At 39.0% G+C, this 25,295-nt stretch overlaps 1 protein-coding gene across 1 annotated transcript in view; it reads right to left on the bottom strand.

The window, feature by feature from the left end:
* MRPS27 (mitochondrial ribosomal protein S27) overlaps positions 1-25,295 on the bottom strand; it is a 45,806-nt gene that overhangs the window by 2,239 nt on the left and 18,272 nt on the right. The window contains exons 5-10 of the mRNA XM_071731411.1: positions 13,050-13,164; positions 12,460-12,538; positions 11,126-11,241; positions 8,805-8,907; positions 6,469-6,611; positions 3,028-3,183 (exon numbers count right to left, since the gene is read on the bottom strand). Coding sequence (XP_071587512.1) covers positions 3,028-3,183; positions 6,469-6,611; positions 8,805-8,907; positions 11,126-11,241; positions 12,460-12,538; positions 13,050-13,164 — 712 coding nt within the window. The remainder of the gene's footprint in view (positions 1-3,027; positions 3,184-6,468; positions 6,612-8,804; positions 8,908-11,125; positions 11,242-12,459; positions 12,539-13,049; positions 13,165-25,295) is intronic.

Here is a 25,295-nt window from a genome sequence, read left to right as displayed (position 1 = left end):
ATACAAGCAGTCTCCAGGGCTCTGCAGTCAGACAGTTAAGAGATGGAACACTGCTGTTAGGGAGGGTGTTCCCAGCATTTATGTAATGAATGCTTGTCCACTGATCACTGACACAGATGGAAGGAACTGCCTGAGGAACACTGGACTGAGTATCAGGCCTCAGCATACAGGATCTAAAACCAGTTAATTATAACACAAATGACAGTATCAGACCAAGAGTCAAAACTACAGCTCTGAAAGCTTTATCTGTAAAGAGCCAAATGCCCACAAGTCCTGTTTGTTTCATTAGAAGTGAAGGACATGCTGCCTCTCATATCATAACTGCTAGGCTGCTGCAGCTTTTTCAGGTACTTCCACAAATGGTTGTTTTGAAGGCTGGTATTGATCATGGTGTCCAAGTGTGTGCATAAAAGCCATAAAGAAAAAGCTCTACACAGGAACTGCATGTCTGGAGCTAATCCACATGCTCTTTCCCTCACATCCAAGTGTATGAGAACCACGCAAGCAGGAGACGTAAGCAGTAATTGGTTTTGAGCACAAGGATAAAGACTGGGAAGTGCAGGCTAATGCAGGTCTGGACAAAGCACAAGCCAAGTGTTTTCAGCAGCAGAAGTGCAAATCCTGTGTTGGGGTTACATTGCATGAGAGGCAGTTAATCTATGCTGGGACACCCAGGGTGAATACCAACACCACCAGGCTGCTTCAGAGTTGCCACCTTTCCTCAGACTTGGGTGGACTTCCAGTCAAGCTCTCTGTCTTGTGAATTATGCTGGAAAGTGTTCAGAGATTCAACTCAGAACACTGGATGGTATTGGCTGAATGGATTTGAGTTGGAATCTGAGGGCTCTTTCAGGTTTAGCTGAAGCATCCAGGGAGCTCCTTTTCTCATCCAGACAATCAGAAATTGTGGCTTATTTACATATACATTATGGTTGGATGCCTACTCTTACACTGAGGCTTTTCTGGTGAGAGCTTTAGAGCTCAGCATCGGGACCACAGTTTGCTCAAATCAAGGCAATCACTGCCATACCAGGGAATGCCTGAACTGGAGTTAATTAGGGAACTTGTGGAGGGTTGAGCTGAGAAGAAAAACATTCTGTTGGCACTATTTTGTTCCCAGTTTGACACTACAGATGATGATAAGTTGGGAGAGTGTGCTGATCTGCCTGAAGGCAGATCCCTCAGAGGGATCTGGGCAGGCTGGAATGATGGGCTGAGGTCTATTGCATGAGATGCAATGAGGTCAAGCATCAGGTCCTGCACTTGGGTCACAACAACCCCATCCATTGCTACAGGCTTGGAGAAGAGTGGCCAGAAAGCTGCCAGGCAGAGAAGGACGTGGAGGTACTAGTCAACAGCTGGCTAAACATGATCCAGCAGTGTGCCCAGATGGAAAGAAGGCCACCAGCATCCTGGCTTGTATCAGAAATAGCGTGGCCAGAAAGAAAAAGGATTGTGCCTCTGTACTGAGCACTGGTGAGGCCATGCCTCAAGTACTGTGTTCTAGGTTTCTCACTAGAAGGACATTGAGGTGCTGAAGCAAGTCCAGAGGAGGGCAATAAAGCTGGTGAAGGGTCTAAAGCATAAGTCTTACAAGGAGCAGCTGGAGGATCTGGAGCTGCTTAGCCTAGAGGAAAGGAGACTGAGGGCAGACTTTATATCATTCACTACCTTGACCTGAAAAGAGGTTGTAGCAGGCATGGGGGTCGCTCTCCTGTTCCAAGTAACAAGCAAGAGGACATGAGAAAATGGAGTCAAGTTGCACCAGGGAGTTTAGATAAAATATTACAAGAAATTTCTTCAGTGGAACATATTGCCCAGAGGAGTGGTTGAATCACCATCACTGGAGGTATTTAAAAGGCATACAGATGTGATGCTTGGGAACAGGGTTTAAGCACTGGTCTTGGAAGAGTTAGGTTATAGTCAGTCTAGATGATCTCAAAGGTCTTTCACAAGAGTGACAATCCTGTTACTCTGTAATTCTGTGATTTAGACCTTATTTTGAGCACTCTGCATGACTTTCTGCAAAGCTAGATAGCAGATAGAAAATGACACTCACAAAAATGTTGTACTTACTCCTCGAAAGGGCAGCTGTTTACCTAGTTCACTGTAATACATTCAGGCATTTATTACCACATGCTGAACATTCACTAATCACAAAAAAAAACTTTAAAAAGTTCTAAGTTAAAGCACTATAGATTAGTGGCAAATAATTTAGGTGAATAAAAATTAAAGAAAGGAAAAGTGAGTCTATGTAAGATGAAATCATATGATACTAGTCTTTTAACTTCTGAAATTTCTTAGGAACAACTGTCCAAGGTCAGGACAGCAACAATGCAAACTGATGGCCTGCAGAATGAGTACTGCTCTTGAAACTACAAGCCAGAGTAGTTTTAACCTGGGGTATTTAATTGTTTACCACAGCATAAATCAGAGATGGTAAAATAAAATGAGTCCATTAAATAGCTATGAGATGATCAAATAAAAAGCACTCATTATGGAGCTGTGCCCTAATGAACAACTGTTTGTGTTTCATATTGTTATTATAAGTATGAAGGCATAAAGATAAAATATAGGGCAATATAGCCCTACTTAATTCCCCAGAAAGTACAGGATGCAGCATTTCTATTTAATCACAACATTCACAAATGAAAAATAAATTCAGCAGTGTCTCATGCCTGTTACAATTTATTTTAATGAGCAAGAGCCCACACAAGGTCAGATAATGGATCTCTAATGACACACCACTTTCGCAAAGAGGATTGAATTTATTGTGTTGATGTATGAAAAGTGACAATAAAATCCCAGCAGACAGCCAAAAGACAAGTGGCCTTGAGCATTTACCTTTGTAGGCTGCTGCTTCCTGTTTGAAGAAGTGCACAGATAAGGTGATGTTAAGTTAAAAAATGCTAGGTAGGACTCCTGATGCACTGAACTGTTGCCAGTCTACTACCCATTATAATAGAGCACATATATTTTCTAGTATATATTATCTAGTACAGCTTAGAATATTTAGATAAATGATACCTTGAATCGGCTGTAGTACTCAGGTGCTTTAGACTGCTCTGTTTCTTCTGATTCTGTGGACTGTGACTTCTGCTTTAATTCCTTGACTTCTTCAGCTGATTCTGGACCAGGTTTTGCTTCAAGAACAGACTGCAAAATCTTCTCCAGAGCATCAATCTGAGCAATCACATTTGTCAATGTTAGCATAAACAGTTTGTTTGTACAAACCTGAGTAACACTGGTGTCAAGCTTACAAACAACTTCATGAGTTACCATGCATTTTGAGATTACTTCAATGTGTGATAAAAAGAAAAGCAAATTCTAATAGGAAATAGGACTTACTCTTGGAAGAATTTTGTACTGTATGTGGGAACTGTGAGGTTGGGTATTAAATCTTTGCAACAGAACACCACCACCATCCCCTGTCAACAGTAAATCTCCCAATGACTCAGATGCTAACTGGTATCTGCAAATCTGTCAGACATTACTCTAATGGCTCCCTCTTGGCCTGGTATCTGGCCATAAGCACTAATACTAAATGGTAGTCAAGAGTGGTAATAACACTAGCATGATACAGAATCACAGATTCATTTCAGGTATTACTATCCAATATTTGAACAATATAATTTCTAACAGATCATCTCAATACCTCTTTGGTGAAAAGAAATAGGGAAATCACCTGAGCAGCAACAAGAATATTCATTCCTATCACTTAGTTTGATGATTTAACAGGAAAAATAGACATGCAGGCATGTATTATACTGATACTAGGTTTTGGGGTTTTTTTTTTCTGTCTCTGTTCTCTTCATGCTTTTTTGTCTTTTGATGTAGTATGAGAATCACCCTCTCCTAATTTAACTGTGGTTGTATCAAAAGAATGCATTAGCATCTCCAAGATTAGTTCTGTATGTATTATTGCCAGAAAAGATGGAACTATGGAACTGCTGTATGGATTCTGCTACTGCTGTAATTATTTCATGCAGATTGACTGCAGTTTAAAGTTGAGCTTCTGCAAATGCAAAAAGCTGTTAACCTTCCATCAATGCTAATTCTGAATGCTTACCAGCAGGATGAAATAGCTCTCTGTAACCTCTGAATCTGCGATGCCTTCTCAAAGCAAAAGAGTTCTTAATACTTACGCTTTCATATATAATGCTAAAGGAATAAAAATTAGGCTTATTTGAATTAACATTCTTGACAATGAAATGTAATCTTCAAACTACCAGTACTGAAACAGGATGAAATGAACCATGACAAAATAATAATGTGCTTGAAAATACATATACTCTTTTAGAGACTTTTTCAGACAACTGAAAAAAACACTTGCTTGTTCACAGTTAAACAGTTCAATACCAAAACTGTATTTCTATTATGTTTTTAAGGTAGTAATGACAGACACACACACCTTTCTGATCAGAAATGTATGGAAGCTTAAAGCCTGAGAGAAAACTAAGTGATAATGATCACACAAATCACTTGAAAATGTTCACACAAAACCTGAGCAGTTAAGAAAGTTCATCTGAAAACTTTTTATTTATTCAGCCAGAAATTGTTACTACCTTTTGGAAAAGAACCAAGCTTGCCATACTAGGGTTGTGTCTTTCACAAGTAACTCTGTGACTGTGCAGGTATGCAAAGACAGTAATCTATAACATGCCCTGTATTTCTCAGTGCTATTGATATGGATTTATGAGAACTACATAATGGTAACCTGGTCCTGGCCAAGAGAGGCCCAGGAAACTCCAGGAAAAAAGGGTTTATGGCACTTGAGGTTCTTTCTGTCATACCTCCTGCTGAATTTAGACTGACCCCAGTATTGACCTGGTCAATGCTCTTAATCCCTCATCCTTAGGAATAATGTATTTTAGCTGGAAGTAGTAATTAAAAATATATTTTATAGATTTTAATAATCAAATATTAATGACCATTTAGGTAGAAAAGGCCAGATGATGCAAATCAATACATTGCAATTACACCAGATAAGGATGAATGTATTTTCCTTGTATTCCATTCTCCACTGGGGCCACAAAAATACATTAGAGAAAAATTATTTTGATAATAACAAATGGACGAGGCCTGGCCTTGGTCCCTCAGCTTGGTGAAACTTAAGTGACTTGCACTATTGTTTATATAGTACCCCCTAGAAATCCAAATGAGGTGAAATATCTCTTCAGGAAAGTCTGTGTCTCTCATGAGCATTGCTTTCTGGGCTCTACTACTGGTTTTGTAATAACCTTATAAAATCATACTTGCTCACTGAATGAAGTAAAGAGTTTCTGGGAAGCAAGCATTTCTAGATATGCCTAGTGTTTACTATTTTTGCAGTATCAGTACACAGAGGGATGGATGAAGCCTTGTGCAGCCTGGTCTAGTGGGAGGCATTCCTGTCATTGCAGGGAAGATGGATCTTGATGATCTTTGAGATCTCTTCCAACCCTAGCCATTCTATGATCCTATGGGCCTGCTGTACCAAGACAGTTGGAATGTTTCAATACTAGGATGTTCATCTACAACCCAGAGGTTGCAGGGTTTGTAAGCAAAACACAGCACAAGTGTATTAGGCTGAGTTCTTCAGACTTGGAGCAAGGAAATACTCAAAATGGTGGAAGTTGTAGGTGTGACACTTTATTACTTGCATTGTACAGTACTACACAGAGCTGCTTCTGAGTATAAAGTGGCAGACAGGAGAACCTGCAGAGAAGTGTCTTGCTCTTTGTCAAAGGAAAAACAAGACTGCCAACGTAGTAATGAAGCTAGCAAAAGAGAGACCACAGTCATAACAGAGACACCTTCAGGAACAAGTACAAAGAAGAGGAGGTGAGACCTCAGTGCTATTTCTATGCTTGTGTGGCTTCCTGTTACTTGTCCCTAGCCTATCTGATTCAAGAATCAGCACTCCTAAGCCCCAAGTTCCTTTGTCAGGACTGACCTCACAAATTGACCAGATCTGCCCATCACCCCCAAGTGAGAGCACTACAACCCTTCTAGAAATTATTCTATGCTGTTGCTGGATCAGTATCACTCACAACAATGTCATCTCACAGAGCACAAAACCGCACGGAATTAGCTGGGAGAGGAACAAAATGTGGTATTTCATCCTCACTGCTCTGAAGGATGTTTAAGAGTTCCAAAGCTTAGGTGACAAAGGCGTCTTACCATCTAAACAGACATGATTTTTGTGACAGAGACCCAGGTGCCTCTGTAAGGAGGGGAAGGCTTAGGAAACATACTTTAATGGTTTGTGGCAGTAACAGGCAGTCATTTCCAAGGACACACCAGTAGACATCATCTTTGGCTCATCACCTGAAGGAGTGCTTCTGTTCTAAACATTACTCTCTTCCAAAGATGTCTGAGGTACTGCTAGGCCTCTTAATTAGCAGCGCACAGAATGAACAGGTTTTACTGGAGTCTGGAAATCTGTATGAAATTTCATGTTCAGCAGTTTATAGTCTTCATACTTACAGCTTCTTTGCAAATTTTGCTGTCCCCTGACAACGAAGCCACATTCTCCATCACTTGCAATGCTCTGTTGAAGTATCCAGGTGTCCACATCAGTGGCATTAGATTGTATACAGCTCTTAGCCCTTTATTCAACTCCACTTTCCCTATGATAAAAAAACACTTCAGCGTTAGTACTTCAACCCTTGAATCCCCACAGAATCCATATGCACTGGCTCTGTTTTTCAGAAGTCACAGCAAGCATTTTCACTTTGTAGTAAAACCAAGACGTCTTCAAAGCTCTCTAACAGAACTGCTACTACCTTATTTTAATAAGGTGCCTTATTTTTTGCCAAACTTCATGGCTATTATGTGTTGGTTTCTGGTTCCTCCCCATAGCCCCTTCTCCCCTAAACTAGAAATTTTCTACAGATGGAAAAGAAGAAAAGTAGTCATGTTTCCTTGTTGTTTGGCAGTTGTAACAGCAGCTCTGAGCAGGATGTCTGCAGATCACAGACAAGTGTCTCCTTCAGGGATTCAGTCAGCCTTCAGAGACTGACTGTGTAGTATGTGTGCACAAAAGCAAGTCTCCAGACTCACCTCTGTGGCCTTTAGGGTCTACTCTAGGGACACCTCTGTGTCATGGCCAGACAGTACATTATTTACAGCACACAATCTGGCCAACTATAGAGCTTAGTACCCCTAGTTCTCCTGAAACTTCCTGAGAAGAAATACAGAAGATCTGCCAAGTGGAATTCTGATTCTTGATTTAGGACATTCTGTGCAACAAAGTCTTCAGTGACCTTAGCAGGACCTATGATACACAGCAGCACTGACAATGTGGCTTTTCTTATGATGGTAATTCCTACATTATAGAAGAAATATATCTCCCATTGCAGTTGATGAGTACTAGTTTACAATGACTGTCACTCTATGGTTTTGACTTTTTCGTTGTCAATGTAAAAAAATAACACCACATCAGTGTAATTTACTAGACTTGCATCCAAGCTCTCAATCTGATTTGCACTCTGGCTATAATGACATAAAACTACAAAACACACCATCCTCTACATGGAAAAAAATAGATTATGAAAAGCCAGGTATTAAGTACACAGACAAAGCTTGTGGACTACTGCTAAATTAAAATAGCTAAGGTGCTTGAGGCCACTCTGTGCCCATACACATCTTCCACTCTTGCAGAGTTTGGTTCCATTAGTGCTGGCAAGACTGTAGAATATGTGACATAACAGTAAATAGCTTTTGATCTACTGAATATCAGTGTCATGAAGCAAGTACTACTGTTCACAGACAACAACAAAATACATTTTTTAAATACAGTCACTACTCAACCGATCTATATGACACAAAGAACACCCCAAACTGAATGCCAACAGGACAGTAGCTCCTATTTGTATCAGTATCTCCACTGGATAACAAACTAGAGCTCAAAGGAAAATCCTACTTTAAATTTAATTCTTGCTTTTATCGGCCTTTTTGATTTAGAATTAGGATTTTGTTGTGCAGTCATGGTAAGTCCAAATCAACATCTGCCATTTACACATAGTATTTCGAGGTCTCATTTTAGGAACAAGCCCACTTTTTATTACACTTAATATATTCTGGAATAAATACAATATATAGCAATGGACCAACTGCATAATCAAAAATTTTAAATTAATTGCTTTCAACTAAGTTATACTTTTGAAGAGACAAGCAAAACTTATCTGCATTACATTAGTCTAAAGGTTATGGAGAAAATTCAATAATTACCTACCTCATTCCTCTTCCCTCCAATTCTGGATATACTCTGATCTAACTGCTCTTTAATAATACAGCTCATCTCTAGCAACAAAAGTTGCTTAACAGATACAGGAGAAAGGCACTGCTATCAGCTGTTCACAACAGAAATATCAACCTTACAGGAGTAGCAAATGTTCTAAACATAGTGATTTGTGAGGCTAAGGATTATTCTAAGAAGTTCAATAACTATAAAAAGAGTCAACTGTCCATAACTTTAAAGTTATGTTGTGGAACCTGGTACTTTAGTGTTTTTTTGAAAAATTGTTGGTCCACAATCAAACCAACCCTATTGTTCTTTAAGAACATCTTTCTTTCAGCAGCCAATCCAAACCTGCAGGGAGGTTCTGAAGTTTGTCTGATAAAGGTCATACCACTCAAATCAGTTACACCCTCCAGTGCTATAAAACAGATTCAGCTTTAACTCTGAAATTGTTCCTTCTTGTATTTCTGACCTTTTTTTCCTTAGCCTTCTTATTGATTATATTTTAAAATATATACCCATTTTATTTGGCCATTGAAGACAAGAGCAAAGATAAGGCTGTGAGGGAGGTAAAACTTACCAAGGAATGCATAGCCATACAACTGGGAGCTAAACCCCACAGTGTTTGTCAGCTTTAGACCCGTAAGCACTAGTGATGCTCCAAGATTTCTCTCCTCTTCCCACTGCAAATAATGTAAATTAAGTAAGCATTCCCTGACAAACATAAAATGTCAGCAGACAACACACATGGCTTTCATCAAATGTAAAGAAAATAAAAGTGAAGCAAAAAATCATTAAACATGTCTAGTGTTAAGGGTGACACTATGTGTACCCCAAGGGACAGTACATACTATGGTGAGGAACACCTCTCCTTCCAGAAGACAGAGAAGTATAAAAGGTTGAGATTCTGCATGGAAATCAATCCATGCATTTGCCACAGGACAGAAGGTTACACTGATTTACACTGCTCAAGCTCTCTCTGTCCTGTATGGCCTATCACTACCTTTAGCCTAAAACTGCTGAAGCAACAACTGTATGGCACTAGAGCAGCCATTGCATTTAAGTATGTTATAAGACACATGCTGCACTATCCCTTGCTAGAACTATTAAAAGCTGAGAGAAGAACATGCTTCTGATGGTTGCTCTGATTCCAAAATCTGAACTGTGAAAGGAACATATGCAATGCTTGTAAGCCCTGGATTAAAATTACAGCCGTCTCTCCAGCTAGAGAAAAGTATCAGTTGCCTTAGCTAGACCACCAGTGATGGCTAAGGAAGGGCACCTAATCGGTAAGTACATTAAAACCACAAGTGCAGTGTAAATTTTGTTTTCTTATGGGATAGTACAGTACATTTTTCAAGACAAGAGGAGTACCAACATCAAGGACAAGTGCCTCTTTACTGCAAGAACTTAACATTAACACTTTTGCAGTGGATTGTGGCAGCGGTCAAGGAAGAAACTCTAGTGAGAGCTAAGGTCAGTCAGGCTTTTAGTGGTGTTTACAACAGCAGAAAAATGGAAGCTACGCACACTAAGGGCAATCAGATTTCCCAAGATTCAGCTCTCAAAAGTTAAAAAGCAATTTGTCAGGCTGTTGGACTCTAATCTATGGTGAAGGGCCTGTCTGCCACAGAACACTGGCCGACCTGTCTCACAACTTGAAAAAAGGGAATGGGATTTTCAGAAGTAGCTGAGCATAACTTGTAACTCCATCTACCCTCTCTTCTTAAACACAGAATATTGGTACTGAGCATTATGTACGGTGTATACATATGCACTCTGTATGATGTATACATATAAAAATACAGCTTATTTCCATCTTTGGATATCTTTATTTCAAAATGTGTATTGAGTAAGTCACACGTTTATAAAATATGCTTGTTGTATGTGTGTTGTATGTCCACACCACCTTTGTTTGCACATTCAGCTTTCATGAAATGCTACACATATTGACAAGTGATTGTCTGTGCATTGAGGATACACAAACATGGACAAACACAATGGAAATGAGATTTTGCTTCCAAGTAATCAAGAACACTTGATTTCTGAGGAATGAAGGAAAAGACAAGAGGGTAAATGCATATCTGCTTTCTACAGTGAAAACGGAAGTAGCAACCCAATTGAGTAAAACCTTAAGGCACTTGTAATAAGCATTTTGGAACATGTTTCATGTTTGACAAATGGAGGCTTCAAGCATTTTCCTTATGGATGGCAACAAGCTACTGAAGGCTTGTGCAAAAGAAAAGTAGCTGCTTGAAGTGATGGACATGGTGTAGCCCTTTGCTGATACCCGAGTCCCTTCTGCTAAGGCACAGTAAGTCCAGTTCCAAAAGCCTGAACTGTTATGTTGGTCTTAGGCAACTGAGATGTAAATAACATGCCCGTAATGCTTGGAGAATGGAGAAATGTAGCTAATTCCATTTAAAAATAAATATATAATAGAAAAAATACACCCAAAGCCAAATGGGATGGTAACTTTCCTAGTGAAAATGCTTTATAATTCTGCAGTATCATCATTACCAAGCTATAATAGGTATGCAACACTCAACCTAAAAGGGTCCTACAATAGGTGACAGGGTTTTTTGTGTTAACTGGTAGGGCCCTGCTTGAAATGAATTGAAAATGTCATTTCATAAGCTTCCAATGGACTCACACTACCTCTGAGAACCCCAACACATCATCCCTTTCAGAGAAAGGAGCAAATGAGGCAACTAGTTGTTTGACAGGTTTCATATCTTGTTGTTTCTTTTTTGTCTTTCTTCTGTAAGTGTAAAACTAATTGAAAAAAAATAATTTCCCAGGTAAACTTTAAGGAAATAAGATATATTCAAGCCTAAATGCCTAAAAGACTGCAGCACAACATGGAGACTCCATGTACCACTTTGAGTGTAGTAGGCTTACCGTATGTTCAGACTTGGTTGCCAGGTACTGGTATAAAACATAGAGAGAAAGAAGCTGTGTTGATAATTCATCAAAACTTTCTTGCAGCATGATCTCTGTTACTACTGACAGAGCATCTATGGAGGAAAACAATAAGCGATGAGCAAGTGCAAATTTACACAGCTCCCACTCATGTTCACTGGTACTATATAGCTGTAGTGTATTCTGAAGCACTTAGGAGAAAACTAAATATTTTTTAGGATCAGTAATGAAGAATTAGTCTTACTCACTTATTCAAACTTGCTGTGATAATGTACTGAGTTGAAGAATAGGTTGAATAGCACAAAGCCACAGCTAAAGAGCTTTCCAAATTCATCTTAGCTCTACAGTCTTCAATTTGCTCAGTCTTTTAATCATTAACACTTTTTTAAAAATCTCTAAAAATTATTTCCTTGGTCTTGTATTTAGATTACAAACAGAAGAAGACTGGCTTAAATTCCCTACCCTTAAGGTGACAGAAGTGTACAAGAAAACCAAATGTTGTCACAGATCACCCACAGCACCCCCTGTATTCAGCAAACAGTGCTCCAGAGGAGCTCCACAGGGAGTTCCTGTGACACTCCCTGTCAGGAAGGAGAGTCTGTGGAACAAAAGCCCTTTAGCCGGTCACAGGAAAGAAATATGGATGCAATAAGGAGGAATTCACAGATAGAAGGGTCTCAAAAAAAAAGAAAAAAAGTATTAATTTGCCATTTATCAAAACCTTTATGATAAAACTTGGAAATACGATAAAGTCCCAGAACCACTACTGTCTCTTTCCATTATTTGTTGCTCACTGCAAGTACGCAGTACCAGAAAACGTGAAGTGAAATGAAAATCTTAAATATTTGTCATCAAACATGAGATGATCATTCACTTCAACACTTGAATGACAAGAGCATCACCACAGCTGGCCCTCTTCAGTGACAGACAGAAAGTCTAGACAGTTTAGATCTGTAGCTTCCTGAATAGCTAAACATCAGTAAGATGAACTCTTAAAAACATGCATTCCAATTCTTTAAACACTCTAATTGTCACTAGTAATGTTGCTAGCATATAACTCAGACTTGTAAAAACTTGTTGGTTTAATCTTGGAACTGGATTAATTACAGTAGAAACTGTAAATGGCATAAGTTGCAAAATAATATAGTGAAAAAAAAACCACAGAAATGAGATATCAAATGCAGAAAAACAGCTTAAAGGACTAAAAATCAACCTTCAGAAAAAATATAGCTAAATATTTTTAATAAAAAAAAAGAGTCTACAGATGTAAAAATATACAACCAAGGATGCAGAACTGGTAAATATTTTATTACCTTCATATTTCTTCTGCTCTATAAAACAATCCAACAAGATATTGAATGTAAAATTATCTGGGAAAATTCCATACTGAACCTGAAGAGAAGAAGGGAAAAAAAAATCAGCATTAAAACCTACTGTTCAAATCTTCCCAAGCATAGCACGGCAGATATTTGACAGATCAGAACCATGCCACTGTACACTGCTGCCATGACAGTCAAGCAACAAAAGGAGATGAGCACAGCTGCTGTGATGTGGGTCTTCTAAACTTTAATGTATTGGATTTGGTTTTGCATTTTTTTTGACCCTTTGGGACCACGAAAGACATTGCCTATCAGGTTTTTATGCGTCTGCAGAATCTAGCATGTTTTGGACACCAGCAGTGCTTAAAAACAAAAAGTTTCCAAAGGCAGAAATAAAAGCTGCAAAGTGCTTTAGATAAAATTCAGTTATTTTTTTTTTTTAACAAAGACATATGTATTCTATGACCCCGTGAGCTTAGAACCATGGTCTATAGAACCTGGCAACAGCAGGCATTCCAGGTAAGTCACACTTGTCTCAAAAAGCTGATCAGATATATTAATGCTTTTTTCCTGCAAAAACTTACTTTGTTTTTTAATGTGTATAAAGCTTTGTCTTGTGCACCATATTTTAAGCACTGTCTGATCCAGCTGTGGATGGTCCAGTCTCTCAAGTACCAGCCATTTGGACTATGACGAAACCTAAAGGGGAACAAACAATCGAAGTGACAATTTGACTCCTTGTTATCACAAAAGTAAGTATTGTAAAAAACATTCTGAGTTTCAGAATCCCTGTCTTTCATGATCTCAGATACAAATCTATCTGTATTTGACCTTTCAGTCAGACTCCAAAGAGCTTCAGCTAGCACTTTCAAGTAAGAGAAACAAAACAGATACACTTCAATGGTGTGTACAAAGAGAGAGAATCTGATTATTTCACAAATGTGTGACAATTTAACCTTCTCACTTTCCAGAAGGCCTGCTACTTTTTCTTTGAAAAGATAACTACTATAAAATAATAGCTTCATATATTTATGAAGGCCAACTGAGATTGCTATAAACACTACGGTACTTTTTCATTTTGTCTTTCTGACAGTGCAACATTGCACTGCTGCTGATCTTGTCCAAGAGCAACACTGCTCCATGACTGATGACATCAGCAAGTGTTAGAATTACATCAAAACACAGATGGTTCTGAACCCTGGGAACTTGCATAATCTGGTGCCTCCCACCCTTGCTAACTCATGCTTTGCGCCTTAGCACAAGCCACCCCTGGGCTGCTGCACGATTCATTTGTGTTTAGAAATTATTCAGTGATGTATGCCTAATGCAAGGCAAAAACTCTGTTGGAGAGCCCTCTCCTGCCCCCTGCACTGTCTGCCCTGTTCCTCAAAGATGTTTCTTTAACCTGTTCTGAGGTTACACCACGGCTTCAGAAGTCTTCCCAGGCAACATGCCCCAGTGCACAGTGAATTTTTAAAATTAAAGTATTTTCAAGTTCAGTCTCTTTCATTTCATCCTTACTCAGACATATACACTTTTCTCTGTATTTGGTGAAGTGGTGACAGAAAGCATATGGAGCTTTACCTTTGGCAAAGACTCAAGAAACAATTAAGAGTAGTAGAAGCTGCTTTCTTGGTCCTGGGCAGAATTTCACACCCCAGTATGAAATTCAAATTGTATGTATGAAAAATGGGCTCAGTGCACTGCACAGAAGTGACTGCCACTTCCTGTACAAAATGCTAAAGATTGAGCTGAGCTCATGTGCAGATGCTTGGAGCCTCAAGCCAAGCTGCAGCACCATTTAGAGGCAGGGCTGGCTCTTCCATCTGAGTGAGCATGCTTTCCAGAACATTTATCAGATTAATGTGGCCACCAACTCCCTTTCCCCCTCAGTGAATCTCTGCGTATTGCCTCCCACAGCTGAGGGCTACAGACAAAATGACCAAGCTTGGAAAAGTACTGCAGCCTAAAGAGCCTTCCAAATGCATGAGACATCTGTGCCAAAAACAGAGCTAAACAACTACACACAGTCTAAATATACAGTTTAGTAAGTGGCATACAAAATCTTCCCATTAAAACAGACTTTAACATAAGAAGAAAATCATGCTTTGAATATTAAATTACAAACATCTAATTGCTTTCCATTTTCTTCCCTCTAGAGCTGAACTATTTGGAACAGCAAGAAGATATATTTGCTTTCATTAAAGTCTTGTTACAATAAAGCTTCCAGGAAGCATCAATTACAAGCATTTGGATTTAATCATATTTTGATGAAACAGTTTCCTAATTGCTATAGACTGTTTCACCAGCTAAATAAGACAGGTCAGAGTGCAACACCAGCACCCAGAAACAAAGCTGCCACCATCTTTTAAAGTTGCTTCAGTAAACGGTTAATATCATTTATCTCACAAGTGGAAATGAACAGACTTATAAAAACAAGACATGCTCTCAGAGACTTAGACCTTTCTTTTAGTACAATCTTTGACATCCTTTCTATTAATGAGGTACACAGAAAGTGAACATTAAAAAGAACCCAAAACCAACAAAAAACAAACATACAAAAAAAAATCAAAACACCAACCCACAGGTGTTAATGGGTTTGATTGTTCACCTTTTTGCAGAACTATTTATTCCCTTGAGTACACCACAGTGAGAGAGACAAGCACTCCAACACATCCTGCATCTTAGGAATCCTACAGCCTACTGTAATGCTGAAGTGTTCTATATTCCAAAACCAAAAGGTGCTTAAATAGCAAAATGTCTAACTGGGCTACAACGAGGTCCAGGAACAGGACAAAACTGATCCTCTAGCAACACAATTTTCTCGAATCGATATGAACAAAATTCGGATGTATGTTATAAAAACTCTTTAAAATCTCTGCATGAGAGTTGTAGGGCTGGGACTGATCTGTGTGTGTATGGACAACCATACGATCTCTCAGATATAATTACTGTATGTTACTGTTAAGTTCTTTATGGTCAGACCAGGCTTCCACTGTGCTAGGTACTCAGAAAATAGAAAGTGAACAGTTTATCAGCCAAAGAATTTTCTGTTAATTCTACTAACTAATTACAAAACAGTTGCCTTGGAATGAAGTGCGTGGACTGGTGCCAAATTTCTTCTGTCTCCCTATCAACAATAATGCAATAGATACACGTGTACACAATCCCCCAAGATTACACAACTCTACAAATGCATGATGTGATAGAACAAGAATTGGAAGCGAAAGGGAAACAGGTATGCTGCAATCTTCAATTGCTTTTGATCCATACAGTGCCAAGATGAGTTCTGCCTCTATTCTACCAGTTGATAAGACAACAAAGCATATGTTTTTACATCTCACCTAGACACACTACCCAAAAATGGCAGACATTTTTACTTGACAGGGAGTCAGGGAAGAGAGGATATTGCTGGTCATTCTGTGAAGCATTAATTTCTTCCTCTTTCTCTTTATCCACACAACAGGATATAATTAAGCAAGGCAATATGTTAATGGACAGATGAAAAGACAGAAGGAAGCTAAAACTACAGAAAGCAGAGGATTCAGAGTGAATTAAATAAAGGAAGCCTCTAGCAATTGCTGTGTATCTAATAGAAAGACCTGGAGGTTATCTTGCAGATGTCTGCTATTAAAACTTATTTTTCTGAGAATAAAAACCTAGGCGGCACAAGATTTTTATAATGCATTCAGAAAAGGCAAGGAAAAGCATCCTTCACAGTATTAGGGGAGCTCTCTGTTGGTACATTTTAATTTTAATGGCTACAGAATCAATACAGTCATCCATCCAGTCATTGAACAGAGAACATCTGTCCCTACAGGGAACAAGAGAAGGAATATCTGTAAGACAAGGAGTTGCTGCAGTGTCAAGGTCATTGAGAATCTAACAGAACACAGTACTGAACACAGTATTAGACCTCTCCTTAAAACTTAAAATTATGGAGTCCAGAAACCTGATTTCATTAAACCATTGCTTTGTACTTGCAAAATTATTCTAACTTGGAAGAGATACAGTGAATGTACAGCTTTAGTACAAGGCAACTAGAACATTTTTAGCCAAGTAAGCGCACACTCTGTCTTGCACACAAACTGCCAAGCACATTGGGGTAAAAATGCATTTTCAGTTAACTAATTTCTTGCACAAGGGCCTATTGCTCATTATTTACAATTGTGCTTAAGTTCTCAGGCTGCGTTAGAGAAACTGAACAGTGGAAAAGTTTATCAGATGTAGTAAGGGGAATCATCTGCTAATACTGTAAGCATGAGCCACTTCTGTTAGTGCTCTCCCAGACTACAGAAAAGCTGAGTTGCTTCCTTCCTTTCTTCCTTTCTTTTAAATGGTCTTAACAATTTGTTTGGTGCCATCAAGTGGTGATGCACTCTACTGCTGCTTTCACATACCTTGTATTGTCAAAGGGAAGTAACAGAGCAACCCTGAGAACAAAAAGAAGTGCCAATCTGCCGGACTGCATTCTTTTCCCCAGGATTGGTATAGGGGAGTTCATTGCTTTGGGAACAGTTACAAACGAGGAAAATAGTGAAGGAAAATTTGCTGGGGTGCAGATCAGCAAGTGCTGCAGAAATAATACAGTGACAGAAACACCTCTCTTACATAGAAGGAAAGACAGCTCAATTGCATGTTACAATTCTTTGTTAAGCTGATCAGAAGCTGCCATTTTACACTCTGTGGCTTTCTTAAGGGTAGATCCCATTCCTGGTAATGTCAGAGATTATCTTTGTGTAACACACTATTTTTTTTATTTTTCCCCCATTTGTGAAACAGGAGGAGTGCCCTTCCTTTCTGCAACTTTCATCAGCTGAGAAATAGCAATATCTAAACCTCCAGTGCACAAAACTGTATGATCTCTTAGGCCTCCCGATTTCTTCAAGACTTTGTCAATTTCACCTGTGTTTTGCCTTCCTAATTTTGCATTATGATACATAAAACTACAATATTATTCTCTGTTCTTGCTTCAAAATTCCTGTACAACCTTCTGCCACAGTGAAAAAATCAACAACAAAAGGACACTGAATAATCTCCATTCTTCCATTGTTTCTAATATATATCATCTACATGTGTTACTGTGCTTTCATTAGAGTTCAAACTAAAAGGTGTTATGTGATGATAGTTCCCTTGTAGGGTCTTAGTTTAGGAAAGGGAGGAACTACCTAGGGGTAGTCACTGTAACAAATTTCTTCCACCTATACTTCAGATCTCTCTTACTTTTTTTTTGAAACAGATGAATATGGGTTTTCATGTTGATTTGCTTCAATCAGGAGGGGAGAGTGTCAAATTTCTTCTCATCCACTTAAAATGCTAGAAATTCCTGAAGCAAAGTAAGGAGACTTAAAATGAATAAATATTGTAAGAAATGTCTCTGTGAGGCAGGAAGAAGCTCTCTAAATGGGATATAGCCACTACACAAGTCACACAGAGCTGTGAAGCTCCTTGGCAATGCTATGTTTTTTTAGTCCCAGGCACATTTTTAAGCTACAGTGCATAATGATCAAATGGATTCCAGGCAGGCTTAACTTGGAAACTGGAAAGCTGAAAAAACATCATCCAAAACTCCCCCTTTGTCATTTCAAGCCACAGGCCTTGGGAAAAATTATCTGCATTTTAAATGGACCCAGAGGCACTGCTCATATGTCAGTGTCAAAGGCAACAGCCCCTGAAAAAACCTTGATTGAAATTTCCTTTTAAACATGAACAAAACTCTATCTTTACATCTATTCTTTTTCTTCATCTTAGCCTACACCTTTCTTTGCATGCATCCTTTCAAAAATTTCACATATAAACCTATCAGTCCTGTAAGAAATACCTCATGCATTAACTGCCTACACTCAAGCAAACACAGAAGGAACACTTTCCTTTTATGTTGAAATAAAAAAACTCAAATAGCATACCTAGTATAATAAATCAATTACCAAGACCACTAACAGGACAGGTTTAAGGAATTAGACAAGTCAAGTAATAACAGAGTCTGATGATGAGGTGGAGCTGTTCTTACTCAAGAAGAGAAGCGGTTTGAAGATTCCCTGAGGAAAGCCCACATTAGCCCTTATTGTGTTTTAATTTTTGACTTTCCCTAATCTTAGATTTTAAACTAATTTAGACCTTGATCGCTTTGACACAAAATTAGTTCTACTAAATTAGGCTTGCTCCACCTTCATTTGAATACATATTTCTTGCACAGCATCTTTTCTTCAGAAGCTGCATAGAGCTCTATCACCACTGATGAATGCAGCCCCAGTGATCAGTTTATGGATCATCCAATCAGATCAATGATCAGAGATACAGAGAAACTACTGAACAGAAGCAGTCAAACAACAAGGATAAACAGCAGACTTAAATAATACTTTTAGTGTCAGGTCTTTTTTTCCAGTTATAACACATTCGTCTTCCATTTCTGCTCACCCCAGTGTTACAGGTTTACCTTTTTCTTAAATTACACTTGGAAAAAAAGATCAGATCTAGGAAATAAGGTATTTTAGGTCAAAGTGCATACATTCATTCAGAAAGTCTAGAGATATCAACCTGGTAACCACACTCTTCTAACAACTGAGGATGCAGAATTCACCATTCAGTAGTCTCAAGAGTAGATCCTGCGTTGCTCAAAACCACACTCCTGTACCAAAAGCCTGGCTTTGCTAAGCTTCTTTCTAATAAAGGTTGGCACATCCAGCAATCAACCATACAGTGGCTAGGATCTAGCTAATCTTTTGATAACCAAGCTACTCTGACAGACAGTTAAAGTTGATTTGAAAATGACAAGCTGAATTTCTGATACAACAAGCATTTCTGCCTACTGTCAATTTCTTGTATCAGGAAATATTGTTCTTTTTGACGGATTTGAGTCACTTCTGCGAGCAAAACAAGAAGAACTGCCTTACAACACTAAAAAGAAAAATAGCCTCATCAAATATCCTAGATACATGTTATAAACTTCAAAACAACATACGAATGGAGAAGCCACTTACATAACCACAAAAGAAATGCTTTGCTTATATACAAATGGATGTAAGAACCACCACAAAATAAACAGTACCAGAAACAGATTCAGAGCCTACAGCAAGGGTTGAAGTAATTTATTTGGATTCCTGGCTCTGCAAATTACCTAAATCTGTACTTCCATCCATTTATCTGTACTTCCATCCAAAGGCAGTGAATGTAACAGAACTGGAGTAGAGAAGCCCTACCAACCTCCTGCCATCAGACTGCACCAGGCAACCTTAAACCCCTCTGGAATCCTATATAGAGCACTGAGAGGAGGAGTCCCTCAGATGATTCCATCAACATTAAGTATGCCACAGGTTCGCTTTGAATGTCTCTAACCTTTATACTAATTAGTTCATAACCAGACTGAAAAAATAAGGCCCAGACACATACAACACACTGCTTCTCAGAACTCATTTTGTCCCTGAGAAAATTCTTCCAGGCTGTTAAATGCGCTCCCTAAAAAGCTGCACTAGCCATGTAGATTCAAAACACTCTAAAACTATACAGTCCCTGGCAGGACACCAATGGAAATTCGTATCTTGAAAGAATATGAGTCAGGCTTTATCAACTTGGCTGAGGGTGATCCGTGTGTCTCAACTTTTCACAACAGTTGCATCCCTCATCTAGCTAGAAATTAAAGTTAACATTTAAAAACACAGTATCAATATGGTACTAAGAATAATATTTAAAAGAATACAGGTTACAGGGAAGGCCACCAGCTAGTTTACTAAAGCTAAAATTGGCCATGTGGGGATTCCCAGTGTGACTGATAGAAAAAAAAAATAATTGTGATGGTACAAATATTGCTACTGAGAAAAGATGGTGGTGCCTGGCTTAGTTTTATGCAGAAAATAAAACTGGTTCACTTCACTGACATTCAGAAGTTTTACTTCAAATGTGAAATGTGATACAAGCAACCCCCCTTTTTGGCTTTCCTCCTTTATAGTCAAGGCAGAAGAATGAGGTGAACAGCATGGGGGATTTGCTTCACTTCTTGTTGCTTAGTGATATATCCCCAATGAAAGAAACTAAATAAACAGACACTTTAGTATAGTATTTCTGTTTTTCTCCTCCTAGAGCAGTGTCTTGTTACTCAGCACCCCCCACCTCTCCCACCACTTTTGGAAAAGGCATGCAGGGAAAAACAGATTTTCTTCTCACACCCATGAAGAATCCATACTACTTTCAGCACAAAGTTGAAATTCACTCAAAGAGCAAGTTACCAAGAGAAAGGAAAGGTCTTGTCATAATAACAACACTAAAAAGCCCAGCTTTTACTCAAGCTACTAACTGTAAATGACACAGCTCCTAGAATTTATCTCTGCTCAAAATACTTCTAGGTCTGAAATGACATGGTTGGTGTTAAATGTAAATGCCATTAGTAATCTAGTGACTGAACACACATTACCACAGGCTGAGGGAAACACAGGGAATGATAGGGTGAGCGGTTGCTGTAAGATCCTCTCTAGTGCCTTACCTTGTCCCCATGCAATTACAATACAGACTAATTTAAAACCAGATGTTTCATTAATTGTATCTTTTCCTTGTATCCTAGCATATGTTTAAGAACATACAACACACTGCATTTCTTGCTTTAGGGTGATTTTTTAATCTCAGCAATTTTTAAGTGTGTCAGACTGAAACTTGCTGTATTAAGGTTCAAGAAAGGGTCAGTTCTGCTATCTTTACTCATGTCTCCATTTAACAGAAAGGCTGTAAAAAAACTGCCTACATGAGTAAAGTACTGATTCCATTGTTATCATATTACTAGCCCAGCTATGCCTGTCATTACTTCAATTAATTCTCCACCCATCTGAAAGCTGGTACACAAGTTACCTACTATATTAATTTTTCAAAATGAGATATGCTTGTCAAACACTGATTAATTTTTAAATGCTGAAATCACCTTTGTACCTAGTTCACTTTGCAGAGTGAGAGAGATTCCCTGCTAAAGACTGACAGAAAATTATTTTCTAGCAGAAAGCTAGTTCTCATTAGATGCATACTTTAAGTAACTTTAAAACCTCTGGGTACCGAAGAGTACTTTTGTCATGGGCTTTCTTCAACCAGGGCTTTTTGTAAGATTATGTGATTTTAGGGAACAAATTGCTTCAAAGCAAGTTAGATGCTTCTTTTTTAAAAATAAACAAATAACCTCAGATGCTTTAGAAAATCACCATCACTGTTAGCCACCAACTACTGCAGGTAAGCCACAGCAAAGCCTGCATTCCAATAACCATTAAGCTGGACAGAGAGGCAGCACTGAAGAATTTTGAGCTGGACTCCAAGTTTTATAGTAGTTCATTCAGTGTCACAGGGAACTGAATCAGAGTTAGGATCGATGTTCAGGAGTTACTGAATTCTAGCCCTAAAATTAAACTGCAACGGCACAACCCTTTCTTAAAGGCTATAATGTCTTAAAAAGGAACACTTCAAGGGTATCCATAAACACTACTGCCAACAAAAGCCAATAATGACATTATTTTAAGAGAAAGAAAAAAGCCCAGCTGGTAACTAGAAAAATATTACAGTATTCCCAAACAGCAATTTTTAATGGTGCCCAATATAACACATAAATTTAACCTGAGACAAAATAAACATAATTTTGTCAGAGGTCTAATTCACTGAGAGCTGGAGTTCACACTGTAACAATTTTTCACTTATTCTACTCAAATTCTTCATGCTTCACAAAATATCCCTCAGAAATATATCACACACTAGCTGCAAACTACTGTAACATTACATGCACTGACACAACCCTTGGCATTTTCCAGTTGGATCACAATTTCATTCCAAGCAATGTGTTCCTCTGGTTGAGTATCAAAAGCTGGAATTAGTAAGTGCATGAGAGAAACCTTTTATTCTGCAACGTTGTTCAGCTTCACACCACACGTAAGCAAAACCTAAGCAAAAAAAAGGTGCGGGCAAGAGTGTTGCATGGATCTTGGTAGCTACCTCAACAAAGGGAAGAGCCAAACCTTACATTTGCTGCCAAATACTTCAAAAACTGGATTTGTACTCAGATTTCACCTTTTCACATTTGCCACCACAGTCCTACAGTTCAAGTTAAGCCAATTCTGACCTACCTGTGCCCTTTTCATTGTTCACTCTTACAACCTGATTTCCTTGTGCATTGCTTTCCTTCAGCCCCTTGTCAGCCAAGGGGAGGCAGAGCTACATGGTAAGCTATCAAGGCAAAGAAGTAAGATTATTAAGGATATTAAGCATAATTTTCAAATTAGAAAGGACAAAACACCTGATGCTCACCTCTAGCATCAGCCACAGCTACTGTTAAAGAAGGCAAGAACCATTTCCCAAAAGTAAGCCATAGGTCCATATCCTGGTCTTAGCTACCCAGAAGTCCACCACGAATCCATATCCATTTTATGTTATGTCTCAATAAGCAACTGCTAGCTGGCATTTTTTTGTTCCTCCAGTGATGCATTTTCCTAAGTATTTTTAGCAACCCAAACCAAAAATCCTTGAGTCCTTCATGACACATTTTCAGCTGTTGCCTGACCAGCCTAAGTTACCCGATCACAATATTTTGGAAGATAACTTCTAGTTAGTGTATATCATAATGTATCTCACTTCTTCCAAGCTCAGTGGAACAGAAACAGCCTACATTCCATTGAGGATGATGTTAAGCACACCACCCAGTAAGCAAATCAAGCATAAGCAAGGCAAAATAGACTCAAGCATTTTATCAGACATTTTGACATTTGTGGGTTCTTACTAGCTTTGTGGCTGTTTTACTCTTATTCTCTGCTGTCAGATCTGTTATTTAAACAGAGAGCTGTAGGTACCCCACTTTAATTATTGCGCATACTGTAGGACAAATGCTCCTTCATGTAGGTAGGTACAAACTGCATAGTAAAATGAGGTTGTGCTACTAAAACTGGCAGAGGATATAAAAATTCAAGGGAGTATTTTCTAGTTCCTCCCCTATTGAGATAGGAATACAGTTACATACAACTATAGATATTTTCATATATAGTCACATATGTTAGTAATTAATATAATCCACTACTGGCTTTGCTCCTGGCTGATGAGCATCAGTGCATGATTGAAGGCATGTACACCCTGCCACTGTGCCTTGCTGCAGTGGTCTACACCTGTATTCAGGCTCTGAATTGACACCTACATGCATCCAGTTCTCCAAGGCAGTCTCATTATCAGAGGATTCCATGTATGGTGTTACCCACTGCACAGGAAAACAAAGAAGACAAAAGAGGGGGAAAACGCTGTGCAGTCATGTACCATATACGTTTCAGTCTGGCTTTGCTCATGTTATTCCTCCAAAGAATCATGACTTTCAAACAAACACAATAGTATTTTGCGTAAGATCAACTTCCTACTTTATGATTTAACCTGGACACAGCTGCAAAAAGCCGTGATGGCTGCAGGACAGTAACTTCAACAGAAGACAGTAAAAGAAACTCCTCTGCAGAGAAAACAGAGTGTACCACTTCTGCTGCAAACACTCCTATGTCATGCTTTCACAAGAGCTCGTCCACCCCCAGTTACAAGCATACACTATCAGTCTGGTTTGTCAGAGCTTTGGCACAGTATCAGCAAGAGAGGGGGACAAGGTTGTCCATTTTACTCCCAGCTGTCTACTGCCAGAGGCCACCTAGTTTCCTTGTGGCTGGATTTAGCCACTGGAGCCCTTCCATCTTGACAAGCTCTGCAATGAAGGAGAGGGTAAAACACTGAGATGCCCATTCATTTTTCAGCAAGAGGAAGAAGGAATGTTTACCAGGACTACATTTACAGCTGAGAAAACAAGACTTTCTACCAACTGCTCTTTTGTATACCCCTTCAATTTCTACAACAAAGCCAAGAAAGCATTCTTTGTTGGTCCTTTAAATGCTCCCTCAATTAAATTCTAAGCCAAATCCTCACCCGGTCCAAAGAAACAACATGGTTCCCCCACCTCCCAGGGACCTGCCTCAGTCAGCTGAAGACCTCACATACCACATGTGCACATGGATCATTTATTAGACTAAAACACGGAGGCAAGGGCAAGTCCAGCACTTTCTAAAGATGTGCAATCTGTCCTACAGAATCTGTCGGGGTGGTGAAGATGGGAAACAACTGCTGAGAGCTGCATCAGTGTTACTGCTGAAATAACCAACTCCATATGTAACAGAACCCTGCAGACTTTCAAACCTATGTAGCAAAGGAGAGACAGAACTGCAGCTGAAAAGCCTGGAGACATTCTCCTTCAGGGGGAGTGGGGGTCACACCTGGATTCTCAGTAAATAGATAAGGGGGACATCAACAGCTGGGGACTTGGGCTAAGCTACCTAAGCTTCCCCTTCCCCCTGCTGTCTACGTCCCACTCTATACTTCTCTAGAGTTAAAAAAAAAAAAAATAGCCTGCCTAGAAACCAAAGATTTACCAACTAAAGGACAGAAATAAATAGAAAAAGATAAAATTGGAGGCCAGGTTCAGTCATAGGTATCTGAGTAGTCTGGCTAGAGTGAACTCAATCAAGAAGAACTGAAAATGCAACTGTACTGATTCCAGCAGACAGTATAGATGTGACCTGGAAAATGCAGATTTAAAACCAGCTCACAATTAAAGCAGCATTAAAACAACAAGAACAAAAAAACCCAAACAAACAAACAAAACAAACAACCACCAAACACAACCCCCAAACACAACCCCCCAGAAAAAGTAGGCAACCTGAATAGCCCTTATAGTTTGTTTGGGGGGTTTTGTTTGTTTGCTTTTTACTTCTTCCATTCAGAAATTTCACCTAATTTCTCATTTCTAGAAAACAAATAAAGAGGGTAATAACCCCAGAAATCACCCGAGGAAAACT

The sequence above is a fragment of the Heliangelus exortis genome, chromosome Z, assembly GCF_036169615.1.
Source record: "Heliangelus exortis chromosome Z, bHelExo1.hap1, whole genome shotgun sequence".
Lineage (NCBI taxonomy): Eukaryota > Metazoa > Chordata > Aves > Apodiformes > Trochilidae > Heliangelus > Heliangelus exortis.
The sequence above is the reverse complement of the archived record's forward strand: the minus strand, read 5'-3'. Positions and strand labels throughout refer to the sequence as shown.